This window comes from Panthera uncia (genome assembly GCF_023721935.1).
Source record: "Panthera uncia isolate 11264 chromosome A3 unlocalized genomic scaffold, Puncia_PCG_1.0 HiC_scaffold_12, whole genome shotgun sequence".
In the NCBI taxonomy this organism is placed as follows: Eukaryota; Metazoa; Chordata; class Mammalia; order Carnivora; family Felidae; genus Panthera; species Panthera uncia.
This window is the reverse complement of record NW_026057579.1, coordinates 28,777,193-28,799,222: the sequence shown is the minus strand read 5'-3', so window position 1 is coordinate 28,799,222 and position 22,030 is coordinate 28,777,193. Positions and strand designations below refer to the sequence as shown.

The following is a 22,030-nucleotide window of genomic DNA, read 5'->3' as shown; positions in this document are numbered from 1 at the left end:
CACCTTATCAAACCGGAACAGAGAAGCGCTAATGGCTTACTTCAACATGGGCTTTAATCCAGTACCTTCCCCCCTGCCCCAAGAGAATTGGAGGCTGATGGAAACTCGTGATTAGGTGCTTTGGGTGCAGTTGGAAATAGCCTCCAGTCAGCCTTCTCAAAGGCCTGGAGACCTTGGGGAATACTCAGAACTAGAGTCCCCTCAGAGATCACATGATCTAACTCCTTGTTTGTTTCCGGGGCCAGAAAAGGGAGGGACAGAGCATCTGGCACTTTTCTCATGGCCACAGATCATGCTGTGGCCCAGTCCGGAGGAGGACAGTACAATTTGCTGCATCACCAGGGCTCCTGCTGCTCTTGTACATCTGATATCCCCTGCCCTTCAGGTGCTCCCAGTCCCAAGAAAGAGGACAGGCTCTAATCCCCTTCCCTGGTGTGTGAGGAATACTCTAATAGACGTGTGCTTCAGGCACTGTGCTATGTATTCTGAGCTCCTTAAAACACTCGGGAAGCATTGGTCCGATGATTCTGAGATTAAGCGGGACCACTGTAAATAAAATATTATTCCATTTGTCAAGGCACCTCAACCTGGCCGTAGAAGCATATTAGGGAGCTGAATCATTATAGTTATTTAACTTCTTGTTCAATCACCAACTCTTTTTTTTTTTTAAATAGGAAACAGAGCATAATTTACAATGTGTTAGTCAATAAAAAGAAGAACGACACACTTCTCCCTGCATGTCCTCGAAGGTCGCCCCTAAACTTCACCTGCAATGCTGACAGCTCTCACTATTGCTTTGGACACTCAGACAGGTTTATCACCCGCTGCCGGGTGGCTGCAAGATAACACATGTAACTGTTACTGAACCTCAATTATGTAATGAATGGTATGATGTCAAGGTCAAAGATGCAGTGGCCATGTTCTCAGCTAACTTACATTCCTTGCCTCAGAACTAACGGTAGTAAAACCAAACCAATGAGGATATTTAAATAAAAACCAAATTCTCCAGGTAATGATAGAGATCTCGACACACTAGAGCTAACACACTACAGGCCATTCTTGAAGGAAATATCATAGAAAAGGGGGATGATAATGAAGCTTATACAAGCACATAAAACATGCACATTCAATATGCAGACACCCCAAGCGTAGGAAGCATGGCTCACTAGGAAGTATTTATTTTCCAAGCATTCAGGTGGAACGTCGGTTTGATGACCAGATCCGCCCTTTGTTGCCCGAGTGACCAGGAGCCAGACCTTTGCTCTCAGAGCCTCAGTTCCATCAGCTGTTAACTGAAGGTCAAGGAGCCTCCTTACCGGTGGTGGAGAGGGTTAAGTGGGACGATGGAAGTGGAAGCCCAAGAGTGGTAGCAAACGCTAGTTACCGCCATTACCAGCAGCTTGCGATACAGAGACAGTCGGTCCTAAATAGTGCTTCCCTAACTCAGATTCGGCAGAACTGGCATTTCTGGGGTTTGGTCCTGACCTAACGGTGCTTGATCTTAGGTTATGGTAAGGCGAAGGTGAACCCCTCATCACGTACATACCGCTCACCTTGGTGAGGGCAATAAACTGTGTTGAGTCCCCGCTCCACACAGTAGGTTGAAACCCGCTGCAGGTGAGTGATGACACAGCCATGGTGCCTGCCCTTCCAGTGCTCACAGCGCAGTGCGACAGATCACAGGTAGGTAAGTAGCAGAGACAAGCAAATCACACACTGTGGCATAAAGGGAAGTTATTTCTGGTGTTGGTACTTTAAATATTTTATAGAAGAATTTTGTCATTCTGGTGGTTGGAAACCTTCTTTAAATGGAGAAAATATTTTAAAATTCGATCAGAAAACACTTAGCCAGTCCCTCATTCAGAAAACAATCCATTAAATGTACATTCATAATGAGAATATCTTCCTTGAGTGATTACTGAGAGGATTCGAAGCATCATATTTACAATTTTATTTTCAAGTTTACCTCCTATGTGGCAGGAACCTGAAAACCAATTAATCAATTTAGTGCCATTATCCAAATGCTTATATTTAAGACATGTAGAAGTTGCTCAAACAGCACACTGCTGAGGTCAGATTCACAGCAGGGAGCTGTAATTAATATGTACTTATTTGAGAATGTACAAATTTACATATATTAAACAAATGCCTCAGTGACAGCCAAATTATGGGGTCAAAGAGAGAATGGTGGTCAAAAGGGAGGTGGCTGAGTCTTTACCGTGTTTACAGAGATTAAACATTGTGGTCATGTGATGTTCCTACGACAATGGCAGAAAGCACGGAAAAGCGAGAGCGGCTGGCCACCTGCCCAGAGGGGTGCTAACGCTTCCCACTCCATCACCACCTGGTCCGGTTCGGGCAGAGACAACACAGGGGCTGGCTACGCAGACCCCTGGGGACGTAAGCTTGAGTTAGACATGAAAGGGCATCCAAGAGGAACTGGAAGCTGAGTCACACCCTAAGATTTGCAAAGGGAATCGGCTTCAGAGCTCCAGCAGACAGAAAACCACCTCAAAGCATCCTTTCAATACGACTTTTCTTCATTTGATCTACTGGAAATTATGGGCCTTTGCCTACTGATAACTTCAGCCAAGTGTTCCTCAAGCAGAGTCGCTGATGACTGCTTCTAATAAAGAGTTTGGACAAGGAAAAGGGATGCCCCCCGGGAAAGCCACTTGAAATACCCGCTTACCTCTGCGGGGAGCATCTGCTTGGTGTCATATAAAGAGCGGCACATTCTCAAAACCTCATTCCCCAGTCCGTCCTTGTTCTCCGATGTGCACCTGGTCAGCATGGCTGTTGCCAGTCTCACCCACGGATTGCTGGTTATGCTGGACCTGAGGGAGGAAAACACGAGACACTGGGAATGGATGATTAACGCTCTAACAACTGCGGTACGGAATTTTTAAAGAGAAAAGAAATGCCACCTTTTGAAGCAAAATGCTTTGGGCAAACTACAGTCACAATCTAGATGCTGCGTTCCTCCTTCAAGTCTGTATTGTAGAAGGGAGAACATCTCACAGAGAAAACAGCTTGCTGTGGCATTACCAAGTGCCCAGCAGCGTGGAGGCCGTGGGCAGACACTATGAGCAGAGGCTGCCCTCGGGCCAAAGGCCGGCTCCCTGGCTTCCTACTTGGGTGACTCAGGGAAGTCACTGAAACTCTCTCAGCCTAGTCATTTAGTGCTGGGGAAGCCACCCAACCTCTCTGGGCCTCAGTTCTTTTTCATTCTGAAAGAGCAATCTAATGTTTTCTTTGCAAAATTGGTTTATTCAATGAATGATGTTTGTAATTGTGAATTATCGCTCTTAATTGCAGGCACATTTCACTATCTACTACCTAAATAATGGCTTTTGTTTATCATAGGATTATGACAGACTCGGGGGGTCAGGGCGGGGCTGAAGGACACAAGGGCGCAGCAGAGGTCAGCCTGTGAGCACAGACCGAGGAAGCAACACATGAGCAGTAGAGACATCACACTTCATACAGCTTCCTTATTTCTGAAACATAAAAGCATCCAAAAGTTTGCTCTGTTTCCTTCCTCTGAATGTCAGGACCTCACGTTTCATACCAACATCACGGTTTACATCTCAACAGACAAGGTAAAGGCACATTCGTCCCACGGCCTCAGGAAGAGGGTACCAATTTGACTCAGATACATTAAAATACTTTTCCTATTTATGAAGATTCTGTTGTCTCATTAGCACGGCTCTAGAGTCTAGACACTGAACACCTAAGGATGGTTCTTCCCTTGAAAGGGCCTTATCCCTCGCCCCCTAAGAAAAATGTCACATGTAACAATGACAAAGGGACTCGCCAGCCTCTGGCAAAGCCTTTGTGTCTCAGCTCAAACGAACAATGCGTGAGGACAGAGTCCTGCTTATTCAAGGTACAAAGCTCTGAGAGTGTCTGGTAGACTGAGGAGTCTTCTTACATGCAAGGACCCACCCTCTGCTTTCCGGTTTCAAAGTCTGAGTTCCACCTTTCTGGGTTTTCCCTACCAGGCCGCCTCACTGCAGTAGGAACACTGGCCTGCCCAAACAGTGGACCCCGATGGGCCATGTGGCTTTGACGACAATTATCAAGATGTACTTTGCACCAGCCAGCTTTGATACACTGGATGAGAATTATACATGTCCCATAAGTACGAATCTATCATTCTTCCCATGCATTTTCCCACAGGGGAATAAAACTAAAAAACCAGAGTTGGTTCCAGTAAATTAGCAATCACGTGGACCAAGCAGATTTCTCAGTTTTTACCTTTATTGTGTTAACTGGCTACATTCAGTCATTGTCACACTATCCTTCCCTTCCTCCTGCCTTTCCTGATTTTTCTCTCCTCTTTCCTTAATGGGGGGTGGGGGGTGGTGATTTTGGAAGTGAGGTCACACATTTGATTGTCTGGGAACAGAAAAGGGACTCAAAAGTACTTTAAAGAATCTATTGGTAAGGTGTCCCATCATACAGTGTCTTGTGGTGAAACACAAATTCGGGAAAGGAAAAAAGCCACAAGAGACCACTTTATTTGACTTATCCTCAGGTACCCGCTCGGATGGAGACACAGCTGGTCAGAGGGGTTAGGCAGACCGGTAGTGCATTGTTTCGATTCTACTCATTTCGTAAAGGAGGTTTTTAGAACACAGGTTAGCAATTTAGTGATTTCACTTCATTCTGGCTACAAAAGAATATACCTTTAAAAACTGAGGTTTTAAAAACCTGCTAATGCATTAAATGTTTAAAATGCAATCCATGCCTTAAGCGATTAAGCTGAGTTCACTTCGTGTGGGCGAGCCAGTGTTTCGAAATGGTCATTGTTCTAAACGTCACAAGAAACTGTAAAACCACAGTAAGCTCATCTACTAGACGGTATCGTTTTCCGATTTTGAAAAACTCTCTTTAGACCGAGAGATCCGTTTGGAGGGTATGAAGGAATCCGCAACGCAACCCCGATCACTTTCTTAAAAAGCAAAGCGTTACTGACAATCTAATTAGTGAGTGAACCACACACCATCATCACATAAGAGCTGCTTGGGAACCGTCCAGAGAAGCGGGCTCAGCAGGCCCAGCGGGGGACCCTGCTCCCAATGAGAACCCGTGGGCTCCGGGGCAGCCCCGCCATGACAGCTGGGACCCAATGGAAACGCTGCTCCGATACACGGTCACGTGGGAAACTGAGGGCTTGAGTGTGAGAAGCTGTACTGCAGGGCCTCAAATAGGGAAGGTGAGAACCGAATCTTAAAAGCTACACATCCGCATGTCATCTATGCCACAAATGGTAGAGATCAAAGAAACGGTCTTCCCCCTTTCTGAAAACACTCGTTTGGACACAAAACAAAAACACCGCTCTCCTTGGTTGGCTTCAGGAATTCCAACAGGCTCACCCTGGGGTTAAGTGAGAGGGCCTTTGCCGGCTGTTTGGTAGCAGCCCTTCACAAACTGCACACGGAAGAATGACTCTTCAGGGAAAACCTCCGTTAGCTCCTGGGGGCACAGAGGTGCGCGCTGGCCCGGGCAGAGCCGGATGCTGGGCCCGGGGGGGTGGGGGGTGGGGGACACAGCTGAGTCGTGGGGCAGGCGGGCGTGTGGAGCAGAGGCACGGGTGGGCGTGCCTGCTTTTTGCCAACGAGGAGCAGCAGTTCGTCACAGACGGCGCATGTGCCCAGAAGACAGCCGGCCGCGTCTTCCGCGGGCATCCTTGGCTGACAGCACGGGGACTGCGGGACTACCGCGTGTGGCCCTGAGTGGCAGCTGCGAGCTCAGCACGACGTGCAGGAAACATGGGCTGTGAGGGCGGCCGGTCGTCAAGTGAGACCTCTGCCTCGTCCACTTACTGACCACGTGGGGCGGAAAGTTCTTTGACTTCCGAATTCCCACTCCCTCTTTAGAAAATTAGATAATGTCACTCTCCATGCAGGTTTACTGAATGAATTAAGACTAAGTGTAAACCACACGTAACACTGTGTGTCCTCACTAAATGGGAACTGTCAATTGATTCCATTCGGATTCTCAAGTCGGCACTGCAAGCTGTGTTAACAGAGACTCAGAACATTTCCCGGTGAAAATACTGGAACGGAATTATTTTGCTGACATTATAAATCAGATGTTATTATAAAGCACTGATATTTTTGAATAAAATATTCGGCTGTAGGGGCAAGGAGAAATGGAAAGAAACAGCAATATTTCCAAAAAAAAAAAAAAACAATTTTAATTTTCTCCAAAGGCTGATGCTGATTTTATAGATTTCTTCTCACTGGCTCTTTTGAAGGTACTGAATTAAAAAAAATTTTTTTTACTCTTTATTTATTTTTGAGAGAAAGAGAGGGAGCGCGAGTGGGGAAGGAACAGAGAGAGAGGGAGACACAGAATCCGAAGCGGGCTCCAGGCTCCGAGCTGTCAGCACAGAGCCCGATGCGGGACTCGAACTCATGAACTGTGAGATCATGAGCTGAGCTGAAGTTGGCCGCTTAACTGATTGAGCCACCCAGGCTCCCCTGAAGGTACTGGATTTTTTTTTTTTTAATTTTTTTTTTTTTTAACGTTTTATTTATTTTTGAGACAGAGAGAGACAGAGCATGAACGGGGGAGGGTCAGAGAGAGAGGGAGACACAGAATCTGAAACAGGCTCTAGGCTCTGAGCAGTCAGCACAGAGCCCGACGCGGGGCTCGAACTCACGGGACCGCGAGATCGTGACCTGAGCCGAAGTCGGACGCTTAACTGACTGAGCCACCCAGGCGCCCCTGGATTTTTAAAAGTAAAGAACAGACCAAGGAAATTTAACTTGATGTTAACACTCACACGTGGTCGTGTTTCATAGGCGGCCAAGCTTGCAGGAGCAAAACCAAGTGCTGAAATTCGACCTCCTGGTGGCTACATTCCAGGAGCTCCACGAAGAGAGAATAGCGGTTTTCTTCATTCTCGACGTCAGCTATGTCCACCTGAAAGTGGAAATACACACTTGACGCTGGTGGCAAAGGCTACTTCACTGGTTTACAGAAGAATTCGTACTTGATGACTTTGAGGAAACATTCTCGAAAACTTTTACAATGTGTTGGGAGGTAAGATTCAACACCACCACCCTCACCTCCTCCCTACCGCCCCACCACCCGCAAAAAAACCTTCAAAAGCTCTCTGCTTTGCCCAGCTTAAAATGTTAACGCTAAACACTGTTTAGAACAAATCACGGGAAAGTTCTGAATGTTCCTTACGAAAATAAGTTTAAACAAGTAGATTTCCAGAGAGCTGGTTTAGTGATTTCCTAATATACGTTAAGTTTAAATACAGAATTATTTTATATGAAACTATAATTCGTCTTACTTGACATTAGCCAATTTTTTTTTTAGTTTAAATTATCCTCCATGTACTTCTACTTTTCATTTTAGCATTTTTATTGCTGAGTCTTCATGTTGTCTAGAAAATTTCTCTAATTTGAAATTAAAGACTTGACTAAATTGTATTTGTTATGATTTTTGTTATATATCAAAATAAAGCAAAATATCTTTTATTTGAATCTCCATTTCTGATGCAAAAGAAGTCCTGATCAGTAAAAAACACTAATTTTTCCTCTCATTGCATAACTGAATATTTCCTTTATTTACGCTGAGGCAGTCCTGAAACGAATCACATCTCCAACACCTCTGTGGATGAAAATGTTTGCTATGTTAAGTTAGAAAGCAGTTGTAAATATAAAAGTAAGCCAAAAGCTGGTTTGCCTGTTCCCTAGCCTCTCTTAACACAGATGCCCCGCATGTGAGTACATTACATACAGATGATGATAGAGGTCTTGAAAGGATAAAAGAATGGATGGTTACCTACACATTTGTTAAATTTTCTGTATAAATACGTATTTCCAAAGCATTTAATTTAATGGTCATTCTGGCTCTGGTCCCAAGTAGCCACCTGAAAAGTCACAGCATATAGTCTGCATTCTCACAAAAGCTGACATGTACTATGAAATGTTCAGTAATTATAGGGGAAGTCCTGCTCACGTGGTGACCTGGCAGATCAAAACCTGCTTGAAAGCTCCACGTCCTTCTTCCATGGACTAATAACCCAAGAGCATTTTACAGTTTTGGAAATCATTTCATGACCCAGGAAGAGTTCACCCTTATAACTGTTTTGGGTGGAGAACAGCACAGGTGTTATTAGCCTCCCTTTATAGATGCAGAAACAGGCTTATCTGTCCCAATAACAAGGCGAGCAAGTGGCAGAGCCAGTAGGTAATTATGATCCTATCAGAATGTTCTGGAATTAGAGGACTCAATAAGCTAGACAAGCTCTGAAATATTTAAATAGGGGGTCTAACTGGGAGTTAGGCAACATTTTCTCACCTATTTATACAGAAATGCTTAAAAAAATTCCAAACTGGAGAAATCCACCTGTTTTTTACGTGACCTCCCACCTTCAACTCCTCTCCAGGCTCAGGGTCTCTCAGATCGTCCGCATCCACCACGTGCGCCTCCCCTCGGGAACTTTGATCTTGTTTTCTCTGCCTGCCACATTCTCTCTGCAGATATGTGTATGGTGCATTCGCTTATATCCTTCAAATTCCTCAAATGTCAGCTCATCAGGGAACGTGCTGTGTAACTGTCCACCTTAAGTAGCATATTCCCCCACACCATCTGTCTCCCTCACCTCGTTTTGCACTTACAATGATGGGACATGTTTCATATGTATTGGTTGATTGCCTTTCTTCCTCTATAAGAATGGAAGCTCCTTGAAAACAGAGACTTCCATTTATTTGTTCACCGGTGTATCCCTACTCCTTAAAATAATGCCTGACAGACAGCAGATGCGGAATACTACTGAGTGTATGAACTAATGTGGATACAAATGAGTAAATGAAGACAATCCATCATTTATAAAATATTTTAGCACAGAATGGTGATACTAAATATTCACGAGTTGCCGTAAAGTTTTGGCTCTTCTCTCTTTCTTTTTTTTTTACTGGAGACAGACGTGAGGCTTAAAACGAAGACGCCAGTGAGAAGGGAATCACTAAACATGACTCAAAGGAGGCCCGCGTATTGACATGATGTCTCCACCAACAATGCCCTGTGGCTAGTTGTGTGATTTCAGTGCAGTCCCTCTCTTTGGGTCCTATTTTCCTCATTTCAAAAATGTGCTCCAAGAAGCCCTGAAGTTTCAGAAGATCTGAGGAGGTGCCTGAAGGTCTGTGGGAGGGAAAAGGGCAGGTAAATGGCTGCTCTTGTCGGAGTTACAATCCAAGCTTTTATAGCTTATTTGTAGGAAAGGTTTTGTGGGTTTTTAAAAATGTTTATTTTTGAGAGAGAGAGAGAGAGAGAGAGAGAGTGCGTGCACACATGTGCAAGCGAGCGGGGGAGGGGCAAAGAGACAGGGAGAGACAGAATCCCAACCAGGCTCCACGCTGTCAGCACAGAGCCCCACGTGGGGACTGAACTCATGAACCATGAGATAATGACCTGGGCCAAAGTCGGATGCTTAACCGACTGAGCCACCCAGGCAACCCATGGGTTTTGCATTTTAAAAATAGTTAAAAACAACTGAATGATGCCTCTAGTGTCAGTCCTCCAGTTTCCATAATTAACGACTGTATGATGAATAACAAGCAGTTGCTCCTTGACATGAAAGGCAGAGTCTACATAGGTTACATGAGGACACCATGAAAAGGAAGAGATTAGGAAAAAGTGATTCTTGCTTCCAAGATCATCTAGATTTTTTAAAATATTTTTTGAGAGAGAAGGAGAGAAAGAGACAGAGAGAATCCTAAGCAGGATCTGTGTTGTCATTGCAGAGCCTGACGCAGGGCTTCATCTCCTGAAACATGAGATCATGACCTGAGTCGAAATCAAGAGGCAGACGCTTAACCGATTGAGCCACCCAGGTGTCCCAAGATCATTTAGATTTATTTTCAGAAACTGTAACAGCCTGTAAATTTTTAGGAAGTGTAGTGTATCTAAAAGGAGAGAAAGATTTTTAAAAAACTATAAATTAGGGGCGCCTGGGTGGCTCAGTCAGTTATTTGGCTCAGGTCATGATCTCGTGGTTCATGAGTTCAAGCCCCATGTCAGGCTCTGTGCTGACAGCTCAGAGCCTGAAGCCTGCTTCAGTTTCTGTGTCTCCCTCTCTCTCTGCCCCTCCCCCCTCTCAAAAATAAATAGACATTAACAATAAATAAATAAATAAAAATAAAAAAACTATAAATTAAACCTTCATATGTTTGTTTTTCTATTAGTGTTAAATAATAGTTTCCATTTTTAACACATGTTTGGTAATGAGTTTCTCTGTATAACCCCTTTTTCTTGTATACACAGACTTTATAAAAGTGTGCCTTTGTCAGGAAACATTTTCTTCTGAAAGTTCATTAACATTTCAATTATTAGCAACTTAATTTTCAGAGCATTGACCTCATGTTTAAAATACAAATGTGAAAAACATAGAAACTTACACAATTATCCATTTTGTGTAGGTACATTTGTATACTCCCTCACATCATGAAGGGTTTCAATTTTTAAGCTGCTCAGCTCTTAAGAAAGCAGTTTTAGGGGCACCTGGGTGGCTCAGTCAGTTGAGCACCTGACTCTTGATTTCGGCTCATGTCATGACCTCACAGTTCATGGGATGGAGCCCCATGTCGGGCTCTGTGCTGATAGCAGGGAACCTGCTTGGGATTCTCTCTCTCCCTCTCTCTCTCTCTCTCTCTCTCTGCCCTTCTCCTGATCACACTCTCTTTCTCTCTCTCTCAAAATAAATAAACAAACAAATATTTAAACAAACAGACAAAAAAAGATTGAGGCACCTGGGTGGCTCAGTTGGTTAAGCATCTGACTTTAGCTCAGGTCATGATCTCATGGCTTGTGAATTCGAGTCCCGCTTTGGGCTCTGTGCTGACAAGCTGGAAGCCTACAGCCTGCTTCAGATTGTGTCTCCCTCTCTCTCCGCCTCTCCATGACTTGTGCTCTCTCAAAAATAAACATTAAAAAAAATAAATTTTAAATAAATTTAAAAAAAGCAGTTTTAAATTATCTACCACTGTAGCTGCAAAAGCTTCACCTCACATGAGAGAAGAAAATGGGCCTGAAAATGGACTCGAGTGCATGTTTTTTTAACACGAGAAAGAATATGCCTTGCCAGATAATCAGTACACACAGTAAAACCTTAGATTATGAGTAACTTGTTCTGTGAGTGTTCTGCAAGACAAGCAAACCTTTCTAATAAATTTTAACTTGATAAACGAGCAATGTCTTGCAATATGGGTAGTGTATGACAACAAATGTCATATGATCACCAACTGAGCCAATGTTTCTCCCTCTCCCCCTGCCTCTCTCGCTGTGGGACTGTGGGTGATCATCAATGCAATGTCACATTTCTGCATAATCCTCAAAAGGAGGCAAAAGCAAGTGTCATTGGCTAGGTTCCTTGTTCAAGTTGCACTAAAAGGAAAAGATTCCACTGAGCGACAGATAGCAGTGATTCCATTAGTGATAGTGAAAGTCGTGCTACACAATAACCCTCTTCTCTCGTCTCCCTCATACCAGCCACGAAGGCTTTCAAAGGTAAGTGCAGGTTCATTTGTTTATTTTTCTTTATATTTTGTATTTTCTTTATTATTTTGTATTATATTACAGTGTTGTAGTCATTTTTATAGGAGTATTTTTGGGTTGTGGAACGAATCATCTGAGTTTCCATTATTTCTTGTGGGAGAGTTTGCTTTGATATACAAGTACTTTGGATTACAAGAATGCTTCTGGAACAAATTATGCTTGCAAAACCAAGGTTTTACGGTACCTTGATATACAAGTACTAACCTAGGATTTGTGTCTACATATTAAAATATCTAAATTGATCTAAATTTATCAAGATAATATAAGCTTATCTTGTTTATCATATCCTATAAGATTTTAAACATAAATTCAGGTAACCAAAACAAAATGAATTTTTGTATAAAGAAATATACACATATGCAAAGGACTTCCAGCCTGAACAAAATGGCTTTGACCCATTTTTCCCTACTCCTCTCTTAAGCACAACTATAAACTTTGGAAATAATGAGAGAAAACAAAAGAACTCTTAAAGGTGGTAAAAAGAAAGTTAACTAGTTGGGACCCGAGGACTGGAGAAACAACACAGGTCCGGGGTCTGGCATCCCCTCACCCAACAGAAGGATACTCAGACTCAGTATTTCCTGACTCCTGATTGAAAAATACAAGACAGGCCAGGTAAGGTCATTTCTCGTCAGAGTTCCAGAAGGAAGGGAGAAAGAACGTGGAGTTTAAAGAGTATTTTACGAAGTAACATTTAAAAACATCCCAAATCTGGTGGAAGACATGAACCTACAGATTCAAGAAGATGAGCTAACCCCAAACAGGGGTTAGTGAGTCCAAAGAAACCCATGCCCAGACACATCATAATTAAACTCTTAAAAATTAAAGACGAAAAAAAAAATCTTGAAAGTGGCCAGAGAGAGAATACAGTACCTATAGAGAGAAAAGCAATTTTAATAACAGTGTATTGCTTATGTGAAGCCACAGAGGCCAGAAAGAACTGGTCCAATATTTCTCAAGTATTAAAAGAACTGTCAATTACAAATTGTATATACGGTAAAACTATCCTTTAGGAAAAAAAGGGGAAATGAAACCATTCTCATGGAAGGAAAACTAAAAGAATCTGTCACAAACAGCCTTCATCTTAAAGACTGGCTAAAGAAGCTTCCTCAAATAGAAAGGACATGGGTTTTGGCCCAATATATTTTTCTATCACAACTAGTAACGCTCCTCATTAATGGCTGCAAAAATTGAACAATCTTAAATTGAAGAAAATCACTGTGTCACATATCTGACAAATTATCTGGAAAAACAAAAGAGGGAAGTATTGTTTTGAGTCAATAAAAGAGAAAGCAATGGGTCTCAGAACCTGCAGAAGTCATGGGAACGTGAGATCAACATTAATACCACAGGAATTTAAATTCTCCAAAATACGTGGACACAAGGTGTCGCGTGACCATGAATGCAGACCTAGGAAACAGTCAGATTCTCTCTTTTCCAGAGGGTAGCACAGTTCCTATTCAAATATGTATTCCCAGATCCTAATACACTTCAGGCAAGGGTGAGCAAACAATACAGTATCTAAACAGCTACAAGATGAAACGGCCATAGAACGTATTTTAACATAGAGGGAAAACCAACTGGAGGTGGCTAGCAAATGCTTCCTCATACCTCACCAAGGAGACTGTAAAATAATGATAAAGGACAATTTGGTGAAACACGCAGCTTTCAAAATAGTGCTGATAGAGTCAAAGTAACATGGAAAGACGCCATACTTTGGAGGTGTTGCTGGACCTTTCTGACCTTAAGCGCCTCTTCTGTAAGATGAAGGTAACATAGTGTATGATAGTTCTGGCTATTAAATAAGAGAGTGTGAATAAAATAGCCTGCAGAAAGACTGGCACATGGTAGGCACATAATAAATGACAGGTAGGATTTATATTACAGCTCCATATAAAAATATGGGCTGTGATTTCTTCTAATAAGAATTGGGTCAACAGATTAGATGGGACAGAAGAAGAACACAAAGAAATGTAGCTGTTTTGGGATAATGGAATCATGGGTTAACTTTCATCCCTTTTTAGAATCTCATTTATTTGTACAATATAGGATTTGCAATGGCTTTATAGCATGCCTTCTAGAGATGAGTGAAAATAATTAGCAATTTCTCACAAGTTTTTCTTCTATGTTTTGTTTGATTTTATCCTTTTTTCCCTCAAGAGAGAAAGCAATAATATGCGTCTGTCTCTCTGAGTGAGCGGGGGGCGGGGGGTGGTGGTGAAAATGTCCAATATTTCACAGGCACCCTATAGTTCGCGATGATTCCATACAGACACCTCGAACTGAACATTACTGGATTTTAAAGGGCAAAATTCACATGTGAGTCAAACATAAAGATATCTCTTTCCCTTTTGTCTCTGAAAGCAATGCTTCTGTCTTCACTGAATTAGGTGACTTTAGCCCTTGCTCTAAGTCAATTTGTCAAGTAGCTACAGCCTCCTTATCAGACATTGAGTCACTGTCCTTGAAAAAGTGGACTGAGTCACCTATTCTCAGATGAAAACAGCTTTAACTTGAAATTCCTCTGTGGCCGCGGACAGTGAACATGACTGTCGTAAACTGAGGCGCCCCTCTTGAAATCTGCATCTTCCCACAGGCAATGATAACGTGGCTTAGTTGATCTTCAGATATGTGTGAATATGAAATCAGTATTAATGCACATAACCATACTATGTGAACAGAAAATAATTAGCGTCGCGTAAAGGATTATTCTCAACGTACTAACATCAATCACCACAGTCCTACCTTCCATATGGGCTGATGAGCTGTTACACTGCCTCTACGATTTATGAAATTTTGGGGGGTAAATCTGAAATTATTTCAAAACTGAAAGTTAAAAGAAACAAACCAGAGAAGTCATCCCCAGCTACCTCATATCCTCACCACCCTGCAACATGCAAACGCTGGGATGTTTCCTGCCTCTCCTCCCCTTCGTCCTCCAACCTTTCTCTCTAGGCCCGAGAAGGAAGGGACAGCACTGCTATGCACGACGTCAGGAGCACCACCCGTGTGGTGGCTGAGGTTCTTGCACCTCTGGGCAGGAGGCTCTGGATGTGATTCCCCCTCTACGGACAGAGCCCAAGAGGCTCCCCAGCTGACCTGGCCCTGGGGGAAGTGCCCCGGGGTGGAGGAAGCAGTCCCACCCAGGAGCAGTTGCTAAAACCAAGTGTGCGTCCCAGGAAGAGGTTGCCGTGACCCAGGAAACGTACAAGGCTCTGGAGAAGGTCTGCCTAGTGAAGGGGAGAAGCAGGGCCTCCCCATCTGACCACACCACCCCCCACCCCCCCAAAAGCGTCCTTTTGAGTGAAAACACAGCCCTGACCTCCAGTGCCTTTCTCCACAAAACTAGTTTGTCCTCTGCTCTTTCCTCATGCTGCTCTGTCTTTAGCAACTTAAGCGTGTGTTTCTTGTCCCCCCACGTCTAAGCAGTCACCGGGCCCCTGGGATTAACTCCTTCAGCTCTCTTTACCCTCCTCTATCTTCACAGCTGGTACCAAGTTCGGGGCCAAGTTTGGGCAACCTGAGCCCTGCTTTTGTCCCCTGCCTGGCACCCTCCAGTCTGTTGTTCGTGAAGAGGTCAGAGGGTCTCTCCTCAAAACGCATCTCTGACCACGCTGCTTCTCACGTCTCTCTCTCTCTCTGTCCCACGCGGTCTCCGCACCACCACGGTAAAATGTGCACAGGACACTGGGGGCTCTGCTGCGCTGAACTGAGTTCAGGAATCACCTCCTCAGAGCAGTCTCTCCTCACTGCCTCCAGGCAGGACGACCGCATGCCCTCCCCTGAACCCTATGCACTGTGCAGACTCTAACAGCAGCGTTAGAGCCTTCAGGGTACGGACTTCTCTGTGCATGTATCCACGTGCTCCGCTGGATTGGGATCCCCACACGAACAGCGTACATTTACCTGGACCGGAGTCCGAGACGCACACATACCATCCCATTTAGTCTTCACACATCCACGCATCATGTCCGTTGTACAGACGAGGAAACTGAGGTTGTGAGAGGTTTAGTGACTTCTCCAAGGCCACAGAGCGAGTGAGTGGTAAAACTGGGATCTGAATGCAGTTTTGTGTGAAGCGCCCAAACACTTTACTGCTAACCGTCTGGTCTCTTGTCTATCCCCAGAGTACACAGGGAATGGTGCATAAACCATGCCGGAAGAATCTTCGATGAATATTTTACAGACCATGGTTACTAGGCATGGCATTTTTCAGAATGTTTTAATTGAGCAGCAAAGAACATACGCAGAGCTCTGTACTGAGCCAGGGAAAAATGCTACTAGATGAAGCCATGCTTTCTGTTTTCTGAATCAAACTCCTCATTCCCCTTGCCTAGTCACACTCAACCCAGGCAGTCACAAGCAGAAAGACAAGATGAACAGAACACGCCTGATATGGTGCAATGCTACCCAGACTTTAGAGCTGAGTATCTTTCCCTGGCAGATGGGAAGAAGTGCAGTAAAGGGCCAAGAAGACAGGCATTGACATCAAACAGAACCAGGTTCAAACTCCACTACGATCGTTCACAAGCTGGGTGACCTTAATAGGTTGTGTGACCTCATCTCAAACAGAGACTGGTAACGACTTTGCAAGCTGTTCTAAAGAGTACACGCAGTAATGTGCACTTAATACACATTCCTCAGTCCCATCTTCTTCCCTCGACGATGCCCATGACAAGAAGGAATATCTTTAAAGGAAAGGAGCCCTAAGTCATCGAGAGAGGCCTTCCGAGGTGTCCAAATAGTTGCAGAACCCAGTAACACTGACGCTCTCTCAACCTGAAAAGGCACATCAAGCTCTATTAGAACATTTCAGATCTCTTGCTTCTGTCCAGACAAACATGCTTGTGAATCATTTGCTTCCATACGAGAAGCAGCCGGCTGGTCAGAAATCACTGGGAGCAAAGTACAGCAAATTAATACAAAACAGTATCAGTCTAAACGCACCAGGCCACTCTGTAAGGAAACCTTTCCATTATTCCAAGGAAATCATTTTGCTTGTACATAAGCGGGAAGCAGCATGGTCTGAGCCTTCATCATTCACGGCAAGAACAGCAGATTGAAGCTCAGGGGTCTTGGCCTTGCCATTTTAAAGGTGACCTTAGAGAAGTTTTTAAAAATTGAATATTCATTTATTCAGCAGATATTTACTGAGTGTCCTTAAGATCCATGTTCTCATGTTATTTATATTCTAATGGAAGAAGAAAGACATCATATAATAGAATGACAGACAGAAGGACCGGCAGGGAGAAGTCAACAGATACTGGTGATCAGAAGAAAACTAAGAGCTTGTGAAACTGATCGTGACTGGGGCCTGATTTAGGATGCAGGATTTTAGAAATGGTGACATTTAAGCTAAAATCAGAGGAAGTAACTTCTTGTTTCTGGACAGCATGTCCTTTTCTATAAAATGTGACTTTGGAATTGGCATGCTTTTGAAAGTCTCCTCTGGTTCCAGGAATCGGTTTCCATGGCTAGCAAAGATATATTACATGTACGGGTAATTCACATGTGTGGGATATATTATATGTGTGTGGGCACATAGGCACATATATTTTTAACATCAAATCTTATCCTATACTTGATAAAGCAAACCATTTAGGGCAGGGAGTCTTAGCTTTGAAGACATTTAAGGTGACAGTAAATTCTTTGTAAGAAACTAAATCTAGCTTTGCATCCTGAAGCTGTTCCACTGGTCTTGGTCTGATAAAGAAGTGTGTATTTTGTTAGTGTTTTGGCAAAACGAAGCCAAACTGGCCTTTGACCAGAGGAGTTAATATGTCCTTGCATGTTTCAAAGTAGGCAAAATGCATGAATTTGTAATAAGATTAGGAGTTTCCTTAAACTAATTTTTCTAGTGATCACTTATAACCACAAATCCATACAGATCGAAATTTTAAAAGGTGAAGCTCTAAGCCACATGTCCCTTTTTATACAAAAACAGAAAAAACAATAAGGTGAAGGGGTATGGAATCTTTTAAGGAAACATCAGTATTTTGACCCATATTTTTCATGCACCAGTTAACCAGAAAATTACAAAACCTGAAAAACTCAGATAAATTATACCAAGGGAATTAATGCAATACATTCCTCCCTTCCCCCTCCTTAAGTCTTCCCCCTTTCTTCTCTCCTGTACTCCATGCTGGGGTACTTTTCTGGAATGGAAAAGGAGGCCTCTCAAGCTGTTGAAAAATGAGGGCCTCTGAATTTTTAATTCTGTTAACTAATCATTAGAAAACTAGGAATTGCTGTCTCTCTGAGAACCAGTGAGGTAGCAGGCTCCACAGACTCTGCGTTTAATTTTGCAGGAGCTGGCTGGTTTCCCGGCAACACATTGATTTGTAGGGCCACTACTTTGGGCACCTCGAGGATAATTAAATATTAAGTCCCTCTTTGATGTATGCAAAGTCTGCCTAAGAGGATTACCAGCCACAGCGAAGGTAGCAGTCCTACATTTTCTGGTAATTGAACGTTGCAATATCATTATCTATTCTTATCTTTGCTCTGTAAGAATCTGCCTCTACCCTTAATATTACCTTTGAGAACAGAGAAAGGGGTAGGGAGTGGAGAAAACGAGAGCCTGTGTAATCAACATTTTGGGGTCTTCTAGGTGTTTGGGATATGGAGACGAGGAAGACTGTAATGTGTGTGGAAGAAAGAAGAGCGAGCAAACCATCCTCTGTCTCCTCCAGCTCAAGGTTCCATTTTGCACACCAAGAAGGCAAGGCTCACGGTTTAGGAATCTTTTCCAAGATGATGAAGCAATGGAGGTGGGAGGGTGGCCAAGATATAGGCTTCTGAAGGATTTGTGCACCAGCACCCCGATCTTTCTACTGCTCGAGTGAAAGGTGAAACGGTTTTTTAAAAACAATAATGGAGACGGCTTCACATTTGAACTAGGAGCGTACTTCGGTAACACTCCACAAGTTGCGGCTATTCCCACTGTGAAGCCACAATTTTTCCACATTCGCTTTCCATGTAGCAGTTATTTACAATAATAAACAGAGTGCCCTGGCCAAATACGCTTGCCCTCCAAAACAGATTTCACACAGCAATGCCCGACTGACACAGAATACTTCATTTTTATAGGAGGAGGAGATACTCACTGATTTGATTTATTTTGGAAGACTATAGATGAATGACATAATTAAACTATGGTAGTTTTGTTATTTCCACTATCAAATACTTTAAACAAACTCAGCTCAATAGCTTCGAAGAACAGGGAAATTGCTCTTATATGAGGACAAAGTAAGAGGGGGAGAACCGAAAAGGGGTAAGGAGGCACGGGACGAGTTTTACTGGAGTCAGGGGTGTTGGGAGAGAGGTTTTCCAAGGGCCTGAAAAAGTTTTCGCCACCAGAGCAAACAGTGGTGAAATGAGACTCTCCATACACACTGTGCAAAGGACAGAAACCAGACTGCGCTCAGTGAAATGGTCAGGTCAATTTAGAAAAGTACACGGAAAAGGAATCTTAACAAAAGGCTGAGCTCCCTTAAGTCCTGTATTTGGAAAAGGTTTTGCTATAACGAAATTAAAATCTCAGAAATATCCAGAAATCACTGAAATCATATAAAAGATGGTATACCTTTTATACCTTGTTCTCTGGGTAACTGGAAAGTTAAGAAAAGCTTAAAAGAAGAAATCATGGTTATACTCCTACTATTTCTGAAGCATTTTGGCCCAAATACGAAAGTGTGTGTCCTACTGTTTCAACATGACAGGTAAGATAGATGTTTTCCCTTTCCCTGGCCTCCACGTCGTTTGGTAGTATTTTTGGTATACTGATCTGACATAACGCAAAGTGGGGCTCCAACCGGAGAAACCGGCCTTGTCGTTCTGCCAGGCTTCAGCCAACAGCGAAGACGAAACCGAGCAAGGTTGAGCACTTGAAAAATGGAGGTTCTGTCAGAAAAGTACCTAACAGTAGGGGCGTTCATTTGTTCCAGAATGAGTCAGAATCCAAGATTCCACGTGGCAAAAATAATACGACCTAATTTTGAGTTTAACTCAAGAGATGCTACGTGACCCTTCCTGTCGCTAAAAACAAGCATACTTCTAACGTCTACTGGGCCGGAGACCTGGAATATATTTTGTAGCCTATTGCATCTGTGTTCATAGACCACTCTTTAAAAAGACTGTTAGTGATCCCTTCATGTAATGCAAGGCAACATGTTGAGACTGAGTATGTTGGTAAGGTCATGGGGGCTTCAGAAAGAGTATTATTCAGAGACCAGTGACTTTTAATACAACCCATTTCAGGAATTTGGCAAGAGTAAGAGAATACCCGATAATCCATCTCTTCTGAATCTCAAATTCTCTAATTCTAAAGAATACAGAAGAGTAATTACCCATTTCTCTCATGTAGGAAAATAAGAATACTTAAAATAATAATTGTGAAGTTCTGAGATGAGTCTCAAGATATTCTTAATATCTGATGCATTTTTTAAAAGAAAAATTCATTGTTCTTTCGATGTAGTAATAAGGACATAAACATTAATTAGAAAGCGAAGCTTTAAAATTAGAAGGTACACTGAGTTGCAGTCAGACTTCCAGGAAAGTCTCTTGCAGAGTAGATTATGTGGGAAGGCTTATTTTTTTGGTATATGGTCTGCAGGCTGACGCACTTGACTGAGATTACTGATCCTTACACCCTATGTCTTTGGGCTGCATCAATTTAGAGTTTGAGCCAGACTTCAATGGCTACCGTATTTCTTTGATTTAGGAATCAGTATTCTCATTTACTCAATCAACAAGTATTTGAGCTCCCAATGTGTGCCCAGCATACTTAGGGGAATTCAAAAGACAATATATCCTCCAGGGCTTCTGAATTTTCCACAGTAGTGGGGAGACAAGACAATAATAGTAACAACAATAATAATTATTATAATTATATTGTAATTATAATTATTATATATAATAATTATATACATAATTATATATTTATAATCATAAAATATATATAATTATATATAATAATAATTATTATTATTATATAGCTAAAGCTCAAATGTGTGGAATTCAAAGTTTAATTAAGTTTGAAGTGGTCAGGGAAGGTTCCAGAGAGATGGCAGACCAAGTGAGTCTTGAAGGATGAGTGGAGAAACTAAGATCTTGTGTGTGCCTATGTTGTCTATATAGGGACAGAAGAGAGAGGAGGGCACCTGCCTGCCTGGGTAGAGTCTGAAAAAAGTGAATTAGCTAAACTGCACACTGAGTTTCCATTTAGATCCGCATTTCTCCAGGGACAGGGAGAGTTGCGATAATTAACGGATACTGTCAAGAATCCTGACTATATCCTCTGAAGAGAAAAATGCCACACACATGTGAAGTGAATGAGACATCACTCCAGCACCTATGCACGTTCAAACACATGGAAAAATCCAAACCAATTTAATCCAATCCAATCCAATCCAAACGTATTTAACTACTAAACAGCTGGACTGAGGAACACAGTGGAAAGTCTGCATTACCAAGCTGATTATTCACTGGAGGGTGGTTTAAAGTAATCGAGAAATAACCTCCAATTATTTTTAATAGGGAAAGCATGCAAAAACCAGTCGGACGCTCCCTTACCTGTCTCTGGGGCCAAGCGGCTTTGAGAATGGCTTCCGTTCGAAAGAACACAAGGAGCTTGCCATCCTCCTCACTCAGGTTAAATGACTGTCCCAAAATCTGCAGCACCTGAATGCGGGGCCTCACGGGCCAGGTGTCGTCAGCACAGAAAGGCCGCAGCCACACCAGCAGGTCCTCAGAGGAAACCAGGTCTTCCCTGAAGGGCAAAACCAAGGGTTAGGCAGAAACTCCTAAACCTTCTTTAAAAAAAATTCCAGTAACCCAATATAGTGATTGAGCCAAAGACTTGTTTGTTGGGTGACCTTGCCTTTTTCCTATTGAGAAGAGAAATTGAGGTTCTTCTTTTTTTTTTTTTAATTTTTTTTTAATGTTTATTTTTGAGAGAGACAGAGACAGAGACTGAGTGTGAGCAGGGGAGGGGCAGAGAGAGGGAGACACAGAATCCGAAGCAGGCCCAGGCTCTGGGCTGTCAGCACAGAGACTGACGCGGGGCTCAAACCCATGAGCCGTGAGATCATGAACTGAGCCGAAGTTGGACGCTTACCTGACTGAGCCACCCAGGTGCCCCGAGAAATTTAGGTTCTAAATGGCTTAAAGAAACCATATTAGGTATTTAAAAACTATGTAAAATGAATGTAGTTTTTACATATTTTACAGTATCATATTGAGTTACATAAAGCAGATGAAAAATAACCATGTTCTTAGCTACTCTATTTCTTATGAAACGCTTAATAAGTATGTATTTCTATTAATGCTACTAACAGAGGTAGGCATCATTCTAAGTAATTTTAGGTAAACTAGTTTATCTAAACTAGTTGACAATACCTATGCAAAATCATTATTATAAATATTCCATTTTATTTACATTTTTTTT

The 22,030-nt window shown here is 42.7% G+C and overlaps 1 protein-coding gene across 3 annotated transcripts in view; it reads right to left on the bottom strand.

Annotated features, from left to right (window-relative positions):
• Window positions 1-22,030, bottom strand: part of NBAS (NBAS subunit of NRZ tethering complex) — a 328,333-nt gene that overhangs the window by 15,745 nt on the left and 290,558 nt on the right. For all 3 annotated transcript variants that reach the window (XM_049652503.1, XM_049652501.1, XM_049652502.1), the window contains 3 exons: window positions 21,157-21,352; window positions 6,797-6,936; window positions 2,693-2,837 (listed from right to left, as the gene is read on the bottom strand). In XM_049652503.1, the coding sequence (XP_049508460.1) occupies window positions 2,693-2,837; window positions 6,797-6,936; window positions 21,157-21,352 (481 nt within the window). The remainder of the gene's footprint in view (window positions 1-2,692; window positions 2,838-6,796; window positions 6,937-21,156; window positions 21,353-22,030) is intronic.